Source organism: Rana temporaria, chromosome 7 (genome assembly GCF_905171775.1).
Source record: "Rana temporaria chromosome 7, aRanTem1.1, whole genome shotgun sequence".
Classification (NCBI taxonomy): domain Eukaryota; kingdom Metazoa; phylum Chordata; class Amphibia; order Anura; family Ranidae; genus Rana; species Rana temporaria.
This window is the reverse complement of record NC_053495.1, coordinates 136419276-136433437: the sequence shown is the minus strand read 5'-3', so window position 1 is coordinate 136433437 and position 14162 is coordinate 136419276. Positions and strand designations below refer to the sequence as shown.

The 14162-nt window shown below is 41.4% G+C and overlaps 1 protein-coding gene across 2 annotated transcripts in view; it reads right to left on the bottom strand.

Annotated features, from left to right (window-relative positions):
* Window positions 1–655: 655 nt before the first annotated feature.
* The window catches only part of ARHGAP29 (Rho GTPase activating protein 29), a 211479-nt gene continuing 197972 nt past the window's right edge, over window positions 656–14162 (bottom strand). For both annotated transcript variants that reach the window (XM_040359991.1, XM_040359992.1), the window contains 2 exons: window positions 13663–13752; window positions 656–1920 (listed from right to left, as the gene is read on the bottom strand). In XM_040359991.1, coding sequence (XP_040215925.1) covers window positions 1073–1920; window positions 13663–13752 — 938 coding nt within the window. In that variant the 3' untranslated portion in view covers window positions 656–1072. The remainder of the gene's footprint in view (window positions 1921–13662; window positions 13753–14162) is intronic.

The following is a 14162-nucleotide window of genomic DNA, read 5'->3' as shown; positions in this document are numbered from 1 at the left end:
TTTTTCGGCAAGGTAAAGAACTATGTATAAAATGAAGTAAATGACAACCAATCAACAGGAAAGAGCAATGATTTACACCCACGTCAGCAGTTACAATTTTTCTGTAGTCGTGCTAACAGAAGATTGAGATGGGCGACTGTGCACCACTTCTTTGTCCGCGTTTCCACATATTTGGCTTAAGAAATGTCAGCTAGATATACGTAGTCATCTTCTTTACCTACTAAAAGGATATCTCCACTAAGTGTATTTCAAAGTATTACGATGCCCACCTCCAGCATACAAGTGCACCAGTTTTAAATCCCATCTTGTATGTTGCCAGGACCTGTTGACCTGTCTGCAGTAGGGAAGGTGTCAGCCCACCTAAAGGAAGAAACCAACACCCAGGCAAAGAGGAGCTAACCAATAGCTCTGTACTTATATTGGGACTGGAGGTGGTGTTGTGCATTATGATGACTCCAACAACCAGCGCTCAGTAGGGTTCTCTGAGTAGCATTTGTAAAAAATAAAGTTTTAAGTGCATCATCTTTGTAAAAATAACATTAAAGTGACGACATGTAGAATGGCAATGGATGACAAAACAGATGTAAAATATACAGTTATGATAAACAATTGTACCCATGGGGGGGGGCTTTATACATTATTTATACAGAAGCTCTTTTTTTTAATTGCACAGATTACATGCTTTCCTTCAGCAAGTTCAAATGTTTTTTTGCTGCCGTCATAAGAATGCAATATTTGTTTTACCTACTTAACAAAATTTACATTAGAAAACAGTTTGTTCCATACATGAATACTGTTTCTTGGTATAAATAAGCATTTCACTTTTCAAAACAATATAAATTTCACTAAGTGCACCTTATAAACTGCTTCTATTCAGGGGAATGCATACACAAATAGACAATCTGATGTAGAAAAGCATAAAGCAAGGCTTAAAGGGGATACTTCAGTGTTTTGTTTTTCCAGTTAAAAGTTCTTTATATATATATAAAAAAAACGCAACAAAAACAATGTATTCACAAAATGGCACATGAAGGTCGCTTCTGGGTGGAGAAGAATATGTTGCAGTTTTATGCTACACAAAGTGGGCCTCTCTGTGTTCTAACTCCTGAAGACGCTTTGGCCGAAGTCTTGTAAAGGCTGGTTTCACATCTGATGGTGAACTCTCCTCTGGAACAGTTTGTGAGGTTTTGCCTTGTCCATGTGTTTCAGATACCAGATCTGTGTCTACAACTAGATTCACATTATTATTGTTGTGCTGATACTGTACTTTGCTGCCACTTGTAGATGTGGCATCAGTTTGAGAAGTCTCTTCACCTGGCTTTGTTTTTTGGGAAGGCGGTACATAAAAAGTTCCTGGTTGCAAAGTTCTTGGGGCCCTAAAAGCAGAAAGTGGGTTAGGTTCGGTTGAGTTGCTGTCGGTAGTGACTGGTTTGAGCTGGCTTGCGGATGGTAGTTTTGGCAGCGCTGTATTTGATAACAAGGTGGTGGGACTTCCATCATGAGCTCTTATTTCTTGTGGAACGTTCGTCATAATCATTGCAGTCCTGGGCGTGATATCATACTGTTTGTACTGCTTATCCCATGGTTTACGATAACTTTGAGAGTCATAACAAGAAGCTCTGTGGCAAGAATTCATGGTGGATGGAGGTTTAGTCTCAGAAACCTCTTCAATAATGGGACTCTTGCCAAACTTGTCAGAGGTGGCCACATCCACATTCCTGGAATTCTTCTCATTCAGCATAGAAGGCGGAAGAAGCCGATCCATGGGCAAACTTACAGGGCGAATCATTGTCTTGACTCGAGGAGCCCTCAACTGAACTTTAGATATTTGTCTATAGGATTTTGCAGGTACAGAATTGTTTGCCTGGTCTTCTGTATTATTTCTTACCTCACCTTCAGAAATAGTGTTGAGAGAGGCATCTATAAAGAGAAAGGAAACCAAAAAATGTATTAGATAAGTTTGTTCAAGCTGTACCTTGTGGACAGTGTTCAAAAGTGCACTTCTTGCTAAATGAATTCCATGACTTTCCTAACAACTTCTAACATCAATAAGCATAGCAGTCAATAGCTTAAACGCCCCCACATAATGAGGCAATTTTTATTAAAATGAAACGCCAGCCAAAGAACAGTGTTTTGGGGTTTTCCCCACCAGTCTCTGCCGTGTGGAAACTCGCCTCACTTTTGGTGTGGTTACAAAAAAAGGAAGTAAAAGAAAACCATCCAAGTTGGGCTACACATAGCAATACAAATCTGACAGATGTACCGCCTCTTATTAGAAACAAAACAACGTTTTGGCTGGTGTTCTGCCATCACCAATTGTCAGTAAAAGCAGCCATGTTGTGTGTAGAACCATTATCAATATTATATAGAAAACCCTATGTATCGGCTACCCACAAATAGAAACAAAACCACAGCCCATGGCCCAAAAATAACAAGTTAAAAAAATATATATATCTCTTGTGTGAAATATTCTGAAAACTCTATGGCTAAACCATAAAAGGTGAGCTAACAAGAACAATTCTTGTTGTTCATAGCGACCAATTGACTTCTGTCTTTTTTATAGTTCATTGTTGGAAAATAAAATTCAGATTAATTGCAGGCAGAAATAAGAACTACTCTTATTAGTACAATTTTAAATCACTTTGAAGACACACACACTGGATAGAGTTGAAGGGTTCCTAGCACAGTATCGTGTTTTTACTGTAAATATAATTTTTTTGTGACCATCATATTTTTACATTTGCATATTTTTTTTTTTGGAATGTGAAGATGTCTAGATTTGTCACTAAAGACAGCTACTACGATGATTGCCTAACTACTTAGCAACTTGTGAGGTAAAAATATCAGCCAAACAATGGGGTTGATTTACAAAAGGGCAGAGCCCATTTACCTAGCAAAGTGAAAGTCCATAAAAAGGGTGAAGGTGTGTTTGCTTTGAACATCCAATTATATGTTACATAGTTAGTCAGATTGAAAAAAGACACAAGTCCAATCAATAAATGGGGAAAACAAAAAAAAATAAAAAAATTAAAAAATAAAACAAAGCCATATACACAACTCTATACCCACAGTTGATCCAGAAGAAAGCAAAACACGTCCTTCCTGATCCCCCCCCCCCCCCCCCCCCCCCCAGAAGCAATTGGATTTTCCCTGGATCAACTTTACCTATAAATGTTAGTACCCAGTCATTTTATGTACATTTAGGAAATAATCCAGTCCTTTGTTAAAGCAATCTACTGAGCTGGCCTGAACCACCTCTTGAGGGAGTCTATTCTACATTTTCACAGCTCTTACTGTGAATAAACCTTTCTGCATTTGGAAATAACATTTTGTTTCCTCTAGACATAAAGAGTGCCTCCTTGTTCTCTGTGATGACCTTAAAGTGAATAACGCAACACCAAGTTCACTATATGGACGACTTATGTATTTATACATGTTGATCATATCCCCCCTTAATCTCCTCTTCTCAAGAGAATAAATTCAGTTCCTCTAATCTTTCCTCATAGCTGAGCTCCTCCATGCCTCTTATCAGTTTGGTTGCCCTTTTATGTACTTTCTCCAGTTCCCCCATATCCTTTTTGAGAACTGGTGCCAAAAACTGAACTGCATATTCCAGGATGAGGTCTTACTAATAATTTTTACAGGGACAAAATTATCTCTCTCTCTGGAATCTATACCTCTCAATAAAAGAAAGGACTTTGCTCACTTTGGAAACCACAGCTTGGCATTGCGTGCTATTATTAACCTCTTGCCGTCCGCACTATAGCTGAAAGATGTCTACAGCGCAGGCCTAAATTGCCGGGAGAGCATCAATGCACATCTTCCAATGCATGAGCTGCCTGCGGGGTGCATGCGCTCCGCTCTGTGGTCAGCGAGTCAATGATACTCTGCTGATCACAGATCGGAGTCCCCTAACCACGTGATCACGTAATGTAAACAGAGACGGTAATCTGCAACCCCCCCTCACGCGGACCTCAACACCAGACCCACTGCAGCTAAGCAGTGCCACCTACCAGTGCATATCAGCACTGCTAAGCAAAGCACCCTCATCAGAGCCCATCAGTGAAGTAGAAAAATAACCCGTTTACAAAATGTTATAACAAACTATGAAAACTATTTGTTTTTCAACATTTTCGGTCTAGTTTAGCAAGGAATAAAAAAAAAAACCCAGTGGTAATTAAATACCACCAAAAGAAAGCTATATTTGTGTGAAAACAAAATGATAAAAATGTCATATGGGTACAGTGTAGCATGACTGCACAATTGTTCTTCAAAGAGCAACAGCGCGGAAAGCTAAAAACTGCCTGGGCAGGAAGGGGGTTTAAGTGCCCAGTAAGCAAGTGGTTAAACTTATTATCTACCAACCCACCCAGATCTTTTTCTCCACCACCGATTCCCCCAGTTGTACTCCCCCTAGTATGTATGATGCATGCATATTCTCACCCCCAAGTGCATAACTACATTTATCAACATTAAACCTCATTTGCCACAAAGTTGCCCAATTAACCACTTCATACCCCGTAGTAATATGACATCTGCAGGAGGGATCTCCCATCCTGGGCAGGTGTCATCAGAGCAGGATGGTGGATTTGTGTGTGTAAAAACACAGATCTACGTCCTGTCAGGTGAGAGGAGACCAATGGTGTGTTTCCAATACAGAGGCACACCGATTGGTCTCCTCCCCTTGTGGGTCCCCTCCCCCTACAGTTAGAATCACTCCCTAGGTAACACAAATTAACCCCTTGATCGCCCCCTAGTGTTAACACCTTTCCTGCCAGTGACATTTACACAGTAATCAGTGCATTTTTACAGCACTGATCTCTGTATAAATGTGAATGGTCCCAAAAATGTGTCAAAAGTGTCCGGTATATCTGCCGCAATGTCACAGTCAGGATTAAAAAAATGTAATAAAAATAAATCGCAGATCGCCGCCATTACTAGTAAAAAAAAAAATCTATCCCCTATTTTGTAGACGCTATACATTTTCCGCAAACCAATCAATATATGCTTATTGCGATTTTTTTTCAAAAAATATGTAGAAGAATACATATCGGTCTAAATTAAGGAAAAGTTATTTTTTTATATTAAATGGGATATTATATCAAAAAGAAAAAATTTTTTTTTTCAAACTTGTCAAAATTCTTTTGTTTATAGTGCAAAAAATAAGAACCGCAAAAGGTGATCAAATACCACCAAAAGAAAGCTCTTTTTGTGGGGAAATAAATCATTTGGGTACAGTGTTGCATGACCACGCGATTGTAATTCAAAATGCGACACCGCTGAAAACTAAAAAATTGGCATGGGCAGGAAGGGGGTGAAAATGCCCTGTATTGAAGTGGTTAAACAGTGCATTGAGGTCGGCTTGTAAATTGGACATCTTGTAAGGACGCAATTCCACTGAATTTCTTGGGGTCATCTGTATTTTTATACGCGGGTGGAAAAAAAAAGGACTTGTCAGCAAATGATTACATTTCACCTTCACTTTACAAAGTGAACATAAGCTATTTTAGTAAATCAACCCCAATAAGTGCGTTGTTTTTAACAAGACAGTTTTACAAGCCTGCATATGCAATGAGCCAAACAGTATTTTCGCACTTACCATAAAATAATTTTCTTGGAGCACACTGAGGGACACAGGAAGTCTTACCTTTGGGTTATACCGCCGCATACTGGAAGATAAGACACTAGCAAACATAACCAATGAAGTATATCTTACCAGGGAGGGAGCAAATGCATCCTACAGACCTGGCTTTGAAAACACCCTAGGACGAAGTTCCATGACAGACCTTGCTGGACCATCCTTCCTATTCTATCCACAAGCATCCTTTGCAAAGTTGGCAAAGTACAATTGACTGAATCAATCCAGAGCAAGAACTAACACCAGAAACATACATCAAGGAGGAAGAAGCATTCTAGGACCAAAGGTTTTGATCAGGGCAGAGAGATCCCACAGAAACTCCAAAGCAATTGCTGCACCTAGAGGCAAACCTGTTCAGCACGCAGTTGAGACAGGGAATTGGGGGTGTCCACATCTGGCATTCTCCACCTGCAAAACAAGTCTGGGAATGCACATGGGTCCTTCCCAAACTACCTGGGTCCACAGGGCAGGCAATTTGATCTGCTCATAAACACAGTCAACTTTGTTTACAAAACCAAAGTGCAGCTTTGAGACAGTCTAAGGAGAGAATGAAGATGTAGGCTTGACTTGAAAAGGGTTACCCACAGACCCACAACTCTCACATAACAGCTGGGAGATAGGCAACTCATGGACTGAAGGACAAGGACATAATGCTTTTACAGAACAATACGGTCCAAGCTGTTTACAGGTGATGAGAGGATCCAAGCACCAATTTCTGAAGATTCAAAATATGACCAAATTGTTGAGACCTTTAGCAAATCAGACATATTTGTCCAATAAAGCCTGTGCTGACTGTTTCCTCCACAGTATCCCACAACGGGGATACCATGAAAATGCACTAAGGCCAACACTGGGCATAAGCACCCTTGAAAACATCAAGAGGAAGACTGAAAAGTAAGGGGGACATGCAAGTTCCTGTTCTAGCTGACTACAGAAACCAGAAAATCTCTCTTGGAAAAGGAAGGGAAGTGAATATCTGGTTTATACCAGGCAAAATGTTTGGATGAACAGGCCTCAAAGTAGGCAGACTTTCTTTTGGGAAAGAGAACAGTAACCAGGTTAAAATACTACTATTGAGAGCAATTAAACATAGGAGTTAGAAACAAAACCTTGGCCCAAAAGAGACCCTAAAAGGACAGAGGTAGGTTGGCTAATCTGTGAGGCGACACAGAAAGGTTGAAGGAGGGAGCTGGAGATGAATGTACATAAAGGGGGTTTGTTTTCCTGAAATAACACACTCAACACCTATACACCTGAAGGGAAAACTATCCAGGGGTCCACAAGGATTAACAAAAGCACCACCACTTTTGAAAATGCGAGCACACATTCATGCTTAGAGTGTAAGCAGGCTTCTTAACCCAGATTTTGTAGGTTGCCATAGTTTAGAAGGCCTGTACATACATACTCAAGGAATACAGCAACAAAAAGACATAGTAGACCTCCCTAGGCTTCATACATTGAGGCAGGTGGTTGCTCTTGTTACCAGTGACATTGCTGATAAAAATAATATTAAGGGTCTGACTGATGGGAGGTCGAAGACCATGCAGATAAGGTGCTCTCCGAGTACAATCTTCAGACCCGCACTTTAACCAGAGTGCTCTGCGCATGCGTATTCACAAAGGTCCAATACAAGAGATGGTCCAGGATGCTTTCAGCAGGCGAACACAGTTGAAGCGCAAGACAATAGCCATCTGCTACACACTCAGTAAAGGATCCACTGCAACAGTGGAGAGACCTCAAAGGATTTTGACCACTCTGCCATCATTTAAAAAATGAAAGTCACAGCCAGAATTGGGGCGAAGAGCAGGGCCTGTCAGCAAGAACTGAGTTGTAATGGGGAATTCCAACTACTGATCAGTAGAATACTTGAATATAGGATTGTCCTCTACTGTCCTAATGGTTTCCCTGTTAAGGTGGACCACCGAAGTAAACTGGTTTCCAAACAGAAATTGGGTCGGGGGTGTGTCAAGGGCATGTTGGGGTAATAAAAAATTCTCATAGAAGAAGACCTCAAAGAGCAGATTGGCAATGGGAAGCTGCAGGGATTCTGAAAGACCCGAGACTGAAACTGTAGTATCAGCCTGCTATCTTCAGAGTAGCATGCACTGCATAAGAGCTGAAGTGGTCTCTTTTTAATTCTGGAATATAAGAACACAGCAACTCTTCAAAGATAACCCTCAAAAAAAGTTACAGCTTCTGATGGCTCAGAAGCGGCTAGTACCACAGGCATATCATTTACAGACTCTGCAGGAAAGTCAAGGGAGCATTGCTTATAGCCTTTGAAGCCACAGCCAGCAAGCAACTAGGTGAATAGGGCAACAAAGTCTTGCATGACTGTAGTAGAGACGCCAGCCAACACAGCAGGGGACTACCATGATTCTAACTTGCAGATGCCTGCACCTTCAATATCTCAGGAACTGTTAATGGTGTGTGAGCTGGGGCACAGGACTGTCCCCACTGTGTCTAGATGCAGACATCTTGTGACCACATAGCAGTAAAGAGACCTAAAGTGGAAGTAAACCCTCCTATTGTTTTCAGCCAAGGAAGCTGCCATATTGGCCTCCGTTTAATCTTCAACTGCCATGTTGCTGCACATGTGATCAGTTTTGACACCAGCCATTGGATGGTTTGACAGTTTGGTTGACAGCACAAACAAATGTGACAGTTAGCAATCCCGGCATGCCGGGAACGTAATTGTTTTCTGAAACCGTTAAATCAATGGGTTTACTTCATCTTTAAGCTCAGAGTTAAAGGAAAGTCCTCAGGTACCTATAAAAACCCAGAAAGCTGGTGGAGGATTAGATGGCCAAAAGTGATTGTTCTGTGGTACCAGAACAGGGTCTGGAAAGTGCCTTACATGGAATCCAATGCTCGAAAGTCACTTCCAGGCTAGCCCTGCAATATCCAGTTTAGCGGGGTGTGGTCACAGCATTACAAAAGCTAGGCTGAGGAAAGTTCTTGCTAGGTAGCTGCTATAGTAGAGGCCAGCTCTAGGAGTGATTTATTACTTGAAGCAAACTAAAAAAGAAATGCTAGCAAAAAAATAGGCTTAACAGCAGAGCCAAAAGGGGGGGGGGGGGGACATCAAAAGACATTAGTATAAACCTAAAGCACGCCAGTAGCAGGAGGGGTTCTCCTAGAGTTGGACAACAGATCTTTCTTGTTTGCCAGTGCCATATGCTTCTGTAGGTGTCCCTTAAAAGGACAAGAAATAGAGCTTCCCCTATGTAGATATGATTTGCATAGCTTCACCCATCATTTTAAAATGAGGAATAAGCCTCTTATTTTTTTTCAAATCTGTAAGGTAAGCAAGAAATGCAAATACCTTCTGTTAAAAAAAGGATCTACTGTGCACTTGACCTGACCTGGTTTAGTAGCAGATTACAGGTACCCTTTAGCCTGTCTTACCAACACATGCCAGGCTATATTTCTCATGAACATATAGAATTAAAAATTATACTAGTTTTGGAAACATTAACACTCACCAAGACCATTTCCATCATGCTGATCTTTTTTCTTATACTGTATACAGTATGTAAAACTTCCTGATAAACCTTTTCTTTAAAACTATAAGCATACTGGCCCTGACTTGCTTTATAATGGTTTAAACGAAAAGCTCTTAACCGGAAAAACTTAACAGGTAGGAGTAACCAAAATATTTCCAAATGTCCCCTCTAGGAGTTCATGTACCTATTGCTGAGAAACTGCTTTATAGCAACTGTATTTACTAAAAAATGTCCCCCCATTTAAACAAATTCATTATTCTTCTATAGTTACATGGTCAGTCAGGTTGGGGGGAAAAGTAATAAAAAAAGTATATCTGCTTCAACCGATAGAAAGAAAGTTATGTAGATTTAGTTGTGGTGAAATTCCAGAACAAACTTGTATACAGTTGCTATGGTGCTACACATGTGATCAGTTAAGACACCAGCGATTTTGCCACGAACATAGGTACGGTGACAGTTATTCACAGCATGTCTTGAATGTAGCCATTTTAGAAAACAGTTAAATTGGTGGGTTCAGTTCGGCTTTAACCTCCATAAGACTTAATTGAGGCTTTAAACCCACATCATAGAGAGTTAACTCAACAACGGTATTGACTGTTTTATCATAGTGAAAGGTGATCTCTCCTCAAACATTTGCTTGGCTTGAAATGTGTTTGTTTTGTCATAACCACTTATTGCCTGTTTATTAGACTGACTTTTAAATGACTAGTATCTAAGCAATGAAAAGCTTATAATAAGTAAATATTAACAAGTGTTTAAAAAGAACAATGCTAAACTTGTTACATCATTGGAAAATAACTTTATTTCTGTTTTGCAACAGCATTCTTTCTAGAGTTTTGCAGATCTGTGGATGCTTTGCATACTTTCTTCTGAATACTCTATTTTCTAGCCTGGTGATCAGCACCTCCCATTAGGTGCACGTATTTACACATAGGATCACTGAACATCATGGTGCCAAGAGTAATGGTGTGCTGGAACACAAAGCAACCAATCAGGTTTAATTATTTTAGAGAAGACATCAAAGGACCTATGTAATGAAACCATGTGACTCACTTTGATGGAAAGCTGAACACAGTTTTGATTTGCACTTATTATGGCCCCATTCACAACTAACATGGCAGGAAGCGTTCCTGCACGAGTTTTCATGCAATGTTCTTAGGGCAGTCCATTCTCTTTAATGGGCTGCTCTATGTACGACAAACAGAGCAAAGAAGCTGCTGTACCTTTTTGGGTATAGAGCTTTGCCAATTTTCTTGATGCAAGTTTTGCTGCATAACAAAACATACATCTGCTAGCCGTGTTGGAGTGCCAATTTCAATAAATGGCACAAGCATGAAATTGCTTTTTATTGCACATTTCGGGAAGGTGTGATGAAGCCCAGGACTCTGCTCATCTCTTTACGTGTTAAGGAACAAGGAGGTAAATATGTGATCTTAGTGAAGATCAGCATCGGCTCTGCATCAATAGCTTAACCGCTTGGCGCTGGCCATACACAAACATGTGGCCGCTTGTCCTTAGCGCAGAGGGGGTGCATATTTGTGTAAATTGCTGCCAATACACCTGTGCTGAGAGCACGTGCGCTGCGCGCTCCCGGCACAGTTCCAGTCGCCTAACTGAAAGCTCCTAATCGCGTGACTGCCATGACAGCCAATAATGGCGGTCACGTGATCTTAAGCTCCGCCTCACCTCCGGGGTCATAAACCTCTTAAAGCAGTGGTCATCAACCCTGTCCTCGGGGCCCACCAACAGGCCAGATTTTATGTATTACCTTGGGGAGATGCAGACTAGAATACTGCAATCACTGAGAAGCAAATGATATCACCTGTATTGTATTTTGGTTATCTTGCAAACCTTGCCTAAAGGGCTGGGAGGCACCGGTGCGAAGAGGTTAAAGGCAAAGTCAAACTAGAGTGAATATATTAATTCCAGAAGGATTCTGATGGGCTCAGTCACGCACTGGCTTCCTATACTATGCAACTCGTGTCCTCGCTGAAATTCCTGGTTTAGCTCCCACCTTTCAAAACGAGGAGACTTAAGGCCGACGGGAATTGCGTGATGACAGGCTGTTGTTGGAAAATCCGACCGTTTGTATGCTCCATCAGACAATTGTTGTCGGATTTTCAAATGTTGGATAGCATACTTTAAAACTTTCTGCCAACTTTCTGCCAACAAATGTGTGTTGTATTATCCGTTCGTGTGTACACAAGTCCTCTGGACAAATTCCTGGCCAACACCCTTCGGACAAAAGTCCTACGCTTTGTCCGCAGAAAATCTGATCGTGTGTATGAGGCTTTAGATGCACTTAAAATGCTGCATACTCCATAGAATGATTGCAGAAAGGGGGCAGAGCTGGGAACTTGGGTTCATAAACCTAGTGCCTTTCTAGAAAACAAAAGAAAATCTAAAGACAAGGCTAACCGGTAGAAGAGGATGAGACTGATTTACTAAATACTGTACATCAGGGGTCTCCAAACTTTCTAAACAAAGGGCCAGTCTACTGTCCTTAAGACTTTAGGAGGGCCGTTGGGAGTAGAAAATGTCCAGTGGGAGTAAACAATACCATATCTTTGGTGTCAGTGGAAGGATTAGTGCCCCATTGTTGGTGCCAATAGAAGAAATTGTACCCTTTTGATAGTGTCAGTTGGATGAATAGTGCCGCATTGGTTTTAGCAGCAAGAATGATTCCCCATTGTTGGTGTCCGTGGAATTGTCAGAAGTTTTTTCACCTTAAAGCGGAGCTTCACCCTAAAGTGGAACTCACGCTGATCGGAACCCTCCGCCCCTCTGGTGTCACATTTGACACCTTTCAGGGGGGAGGGGGGTGCAGATACCTGTCTAAAGACAGGTATTTGCACCCACTTCCGGCCACAACAGTCTCGGGCAGACTGCGGGCATTACGTCACCTGCCGCCGCCCCCCCCCGTTGTGTGCTGGGAACACTCGGCTCCCAGTACACAGCGGGAGCCAATCGGAGGGCGCAGCGTGACTCGCGCATGCGCCGTAGGGAACCGGGCAGTGAAGCCGGAGCGTTTCACTTCCTGGTTCCCTCACCGTGGATGGCGGGGGGAGCAGCAGAGTGACGAGCGATCGCTCGTCCTCTGCTGCGGACGGCGCTGGACTCCAGGACAGGTAAGTGTCCTAATATTAAAAGTCAGCAGCTGCAGTATTTGTAGCTGCTGGCTTTTAATATTTTTTTCCATGGCACATCCGCTTTAATGCATAGAATGCATTAAGGTGATTTTTTTTTTACCTTTACAACCCCTTTAAGGGTCAGGCTCATTTTCCCTAGCTCTGAAATGCTCTCCTGGTGGGAGAGAATGACAATAAGTGTTTAGCATTTAGTGACATTTTGCATACAATGCTGGGCACTTTTGATTCATATGACCCAATACCTCCTTTAAAACCCAAAGGTAGAGGGGCATTCAGTCTGTGCCCACCCCCCTTTTACCTAATGTTTAAAGAAGGTCTTTGCACAGTGTCAGTGAGTATGCCACATTATCAAGAGAACCACCTGTCAAGTCTACACACTGGAGGAAACTAAATATAGTAGTGCTCAAGAAGTGGTTGTAACCCTAAAAACAAAAGATCCTGTTCCTTTATGATCTTTAGCACAGTGCTTGTGCTGTGTATTTTTTCCCTTCCCTACTGGTTGATTCTGCCTGTTCCTGTGTCCCCCCTGTCTGTGCTGACCACGGTTAACATTGGTGCTAAACCATGATTACCGTGGTCAGTTTACGTGCCACTGTCAACTTGCTGGTCTGCGATGAGTCTCTCTCCCTGCCGGCCAGCGTAAATGTGGCTCTTATCATCCCTCCTGACACCATTCAGCTGCAATATGCAAATTTACATGTATTCCCTTTAGATAATGCTGCTTTTAACTACTGCGTATGCGTTTTTAAATAAAAAGGCTAAACACCTTTTCCCATACCGCCGCTGTTCGGTCATGGGATTCCCCTCTGCTGGATGGCAGATGTCACTGGGGAATTTCGGCATCTCCTGTTCTCTCCATAGATCGGGGAAGAAGAGTGCAGGGCGATCATGTGACCGCACAGCTGCCAGTATAGGCCCTGGTTCACACTGGGTACGATTTGGAACGATTTGAGATGCGATTTGACATGTCAAATCGCATCTCAAATCGGCGGCAATTGTCGGCAATGGCACTGTCCTAATCAGTGCGACCCCGCATCTGCGATTTCAAAAAGTAGTTCCTGTACTACTTTTTGCGATTTCGGGCCGCGATTTACATAAAATTGCGGCCAAAATCGCAGTCGCGCATTTTACCGCAATTTTGAATTCGCAGCAGTGTGAACCTAGGCTAATCCAGAGGGGACACATGTAAAGTCTATGTGACTTTATAAACACTTTAAATGCAAACGAACGACAACGTAACACAAACATTGGTATAACATCCAAATGCGCTTCATACAGTGGAACCAACTTATGAACGCAAAAAGAGTGCATAAGATTTTCTCGATTACTAAGCTGGTGTTTTTTTTGCAGAAACAAAAAGGCAGATCACCTTGTTCCTCTGAAACTTGTAACACAGGACTTGCTGCCTCAGAGGAGGAATCTTGGTGCAATTCATCTTCATGGTCACACGAGTTGTGTTCTGAAAAAAATCGGATTACAAAAAAAATTATAGCTCTTAATTTACCACAAAAAAAAAAAAAATAAAAAAAAAAAAACTTTTTCTTTCCAACTTTAAGCTCGTCTTAGGGATTCCATCATATGAAAGCCCTACCGTTTTAATTTAATTACATTTTTTTTTTTTTTTTAACCTACATAGTTTCAAAAATATAAACATGCAGTGAACAAAAAAATTTAAATAATATGTAATGTAAAAGTCAGAATGCACTGCTATAAACCAATATAACAAGGTATCTCAAACAACCAGATTATGTATTAATATATGAACAAAAAGACAATATAAAAACATATATAGGGATACTAGCAATTGTATTTTTGTATTGCAATTGTGTAATCTCAGCATGGAAACTTGAGTTCAGATTAAATATCAAA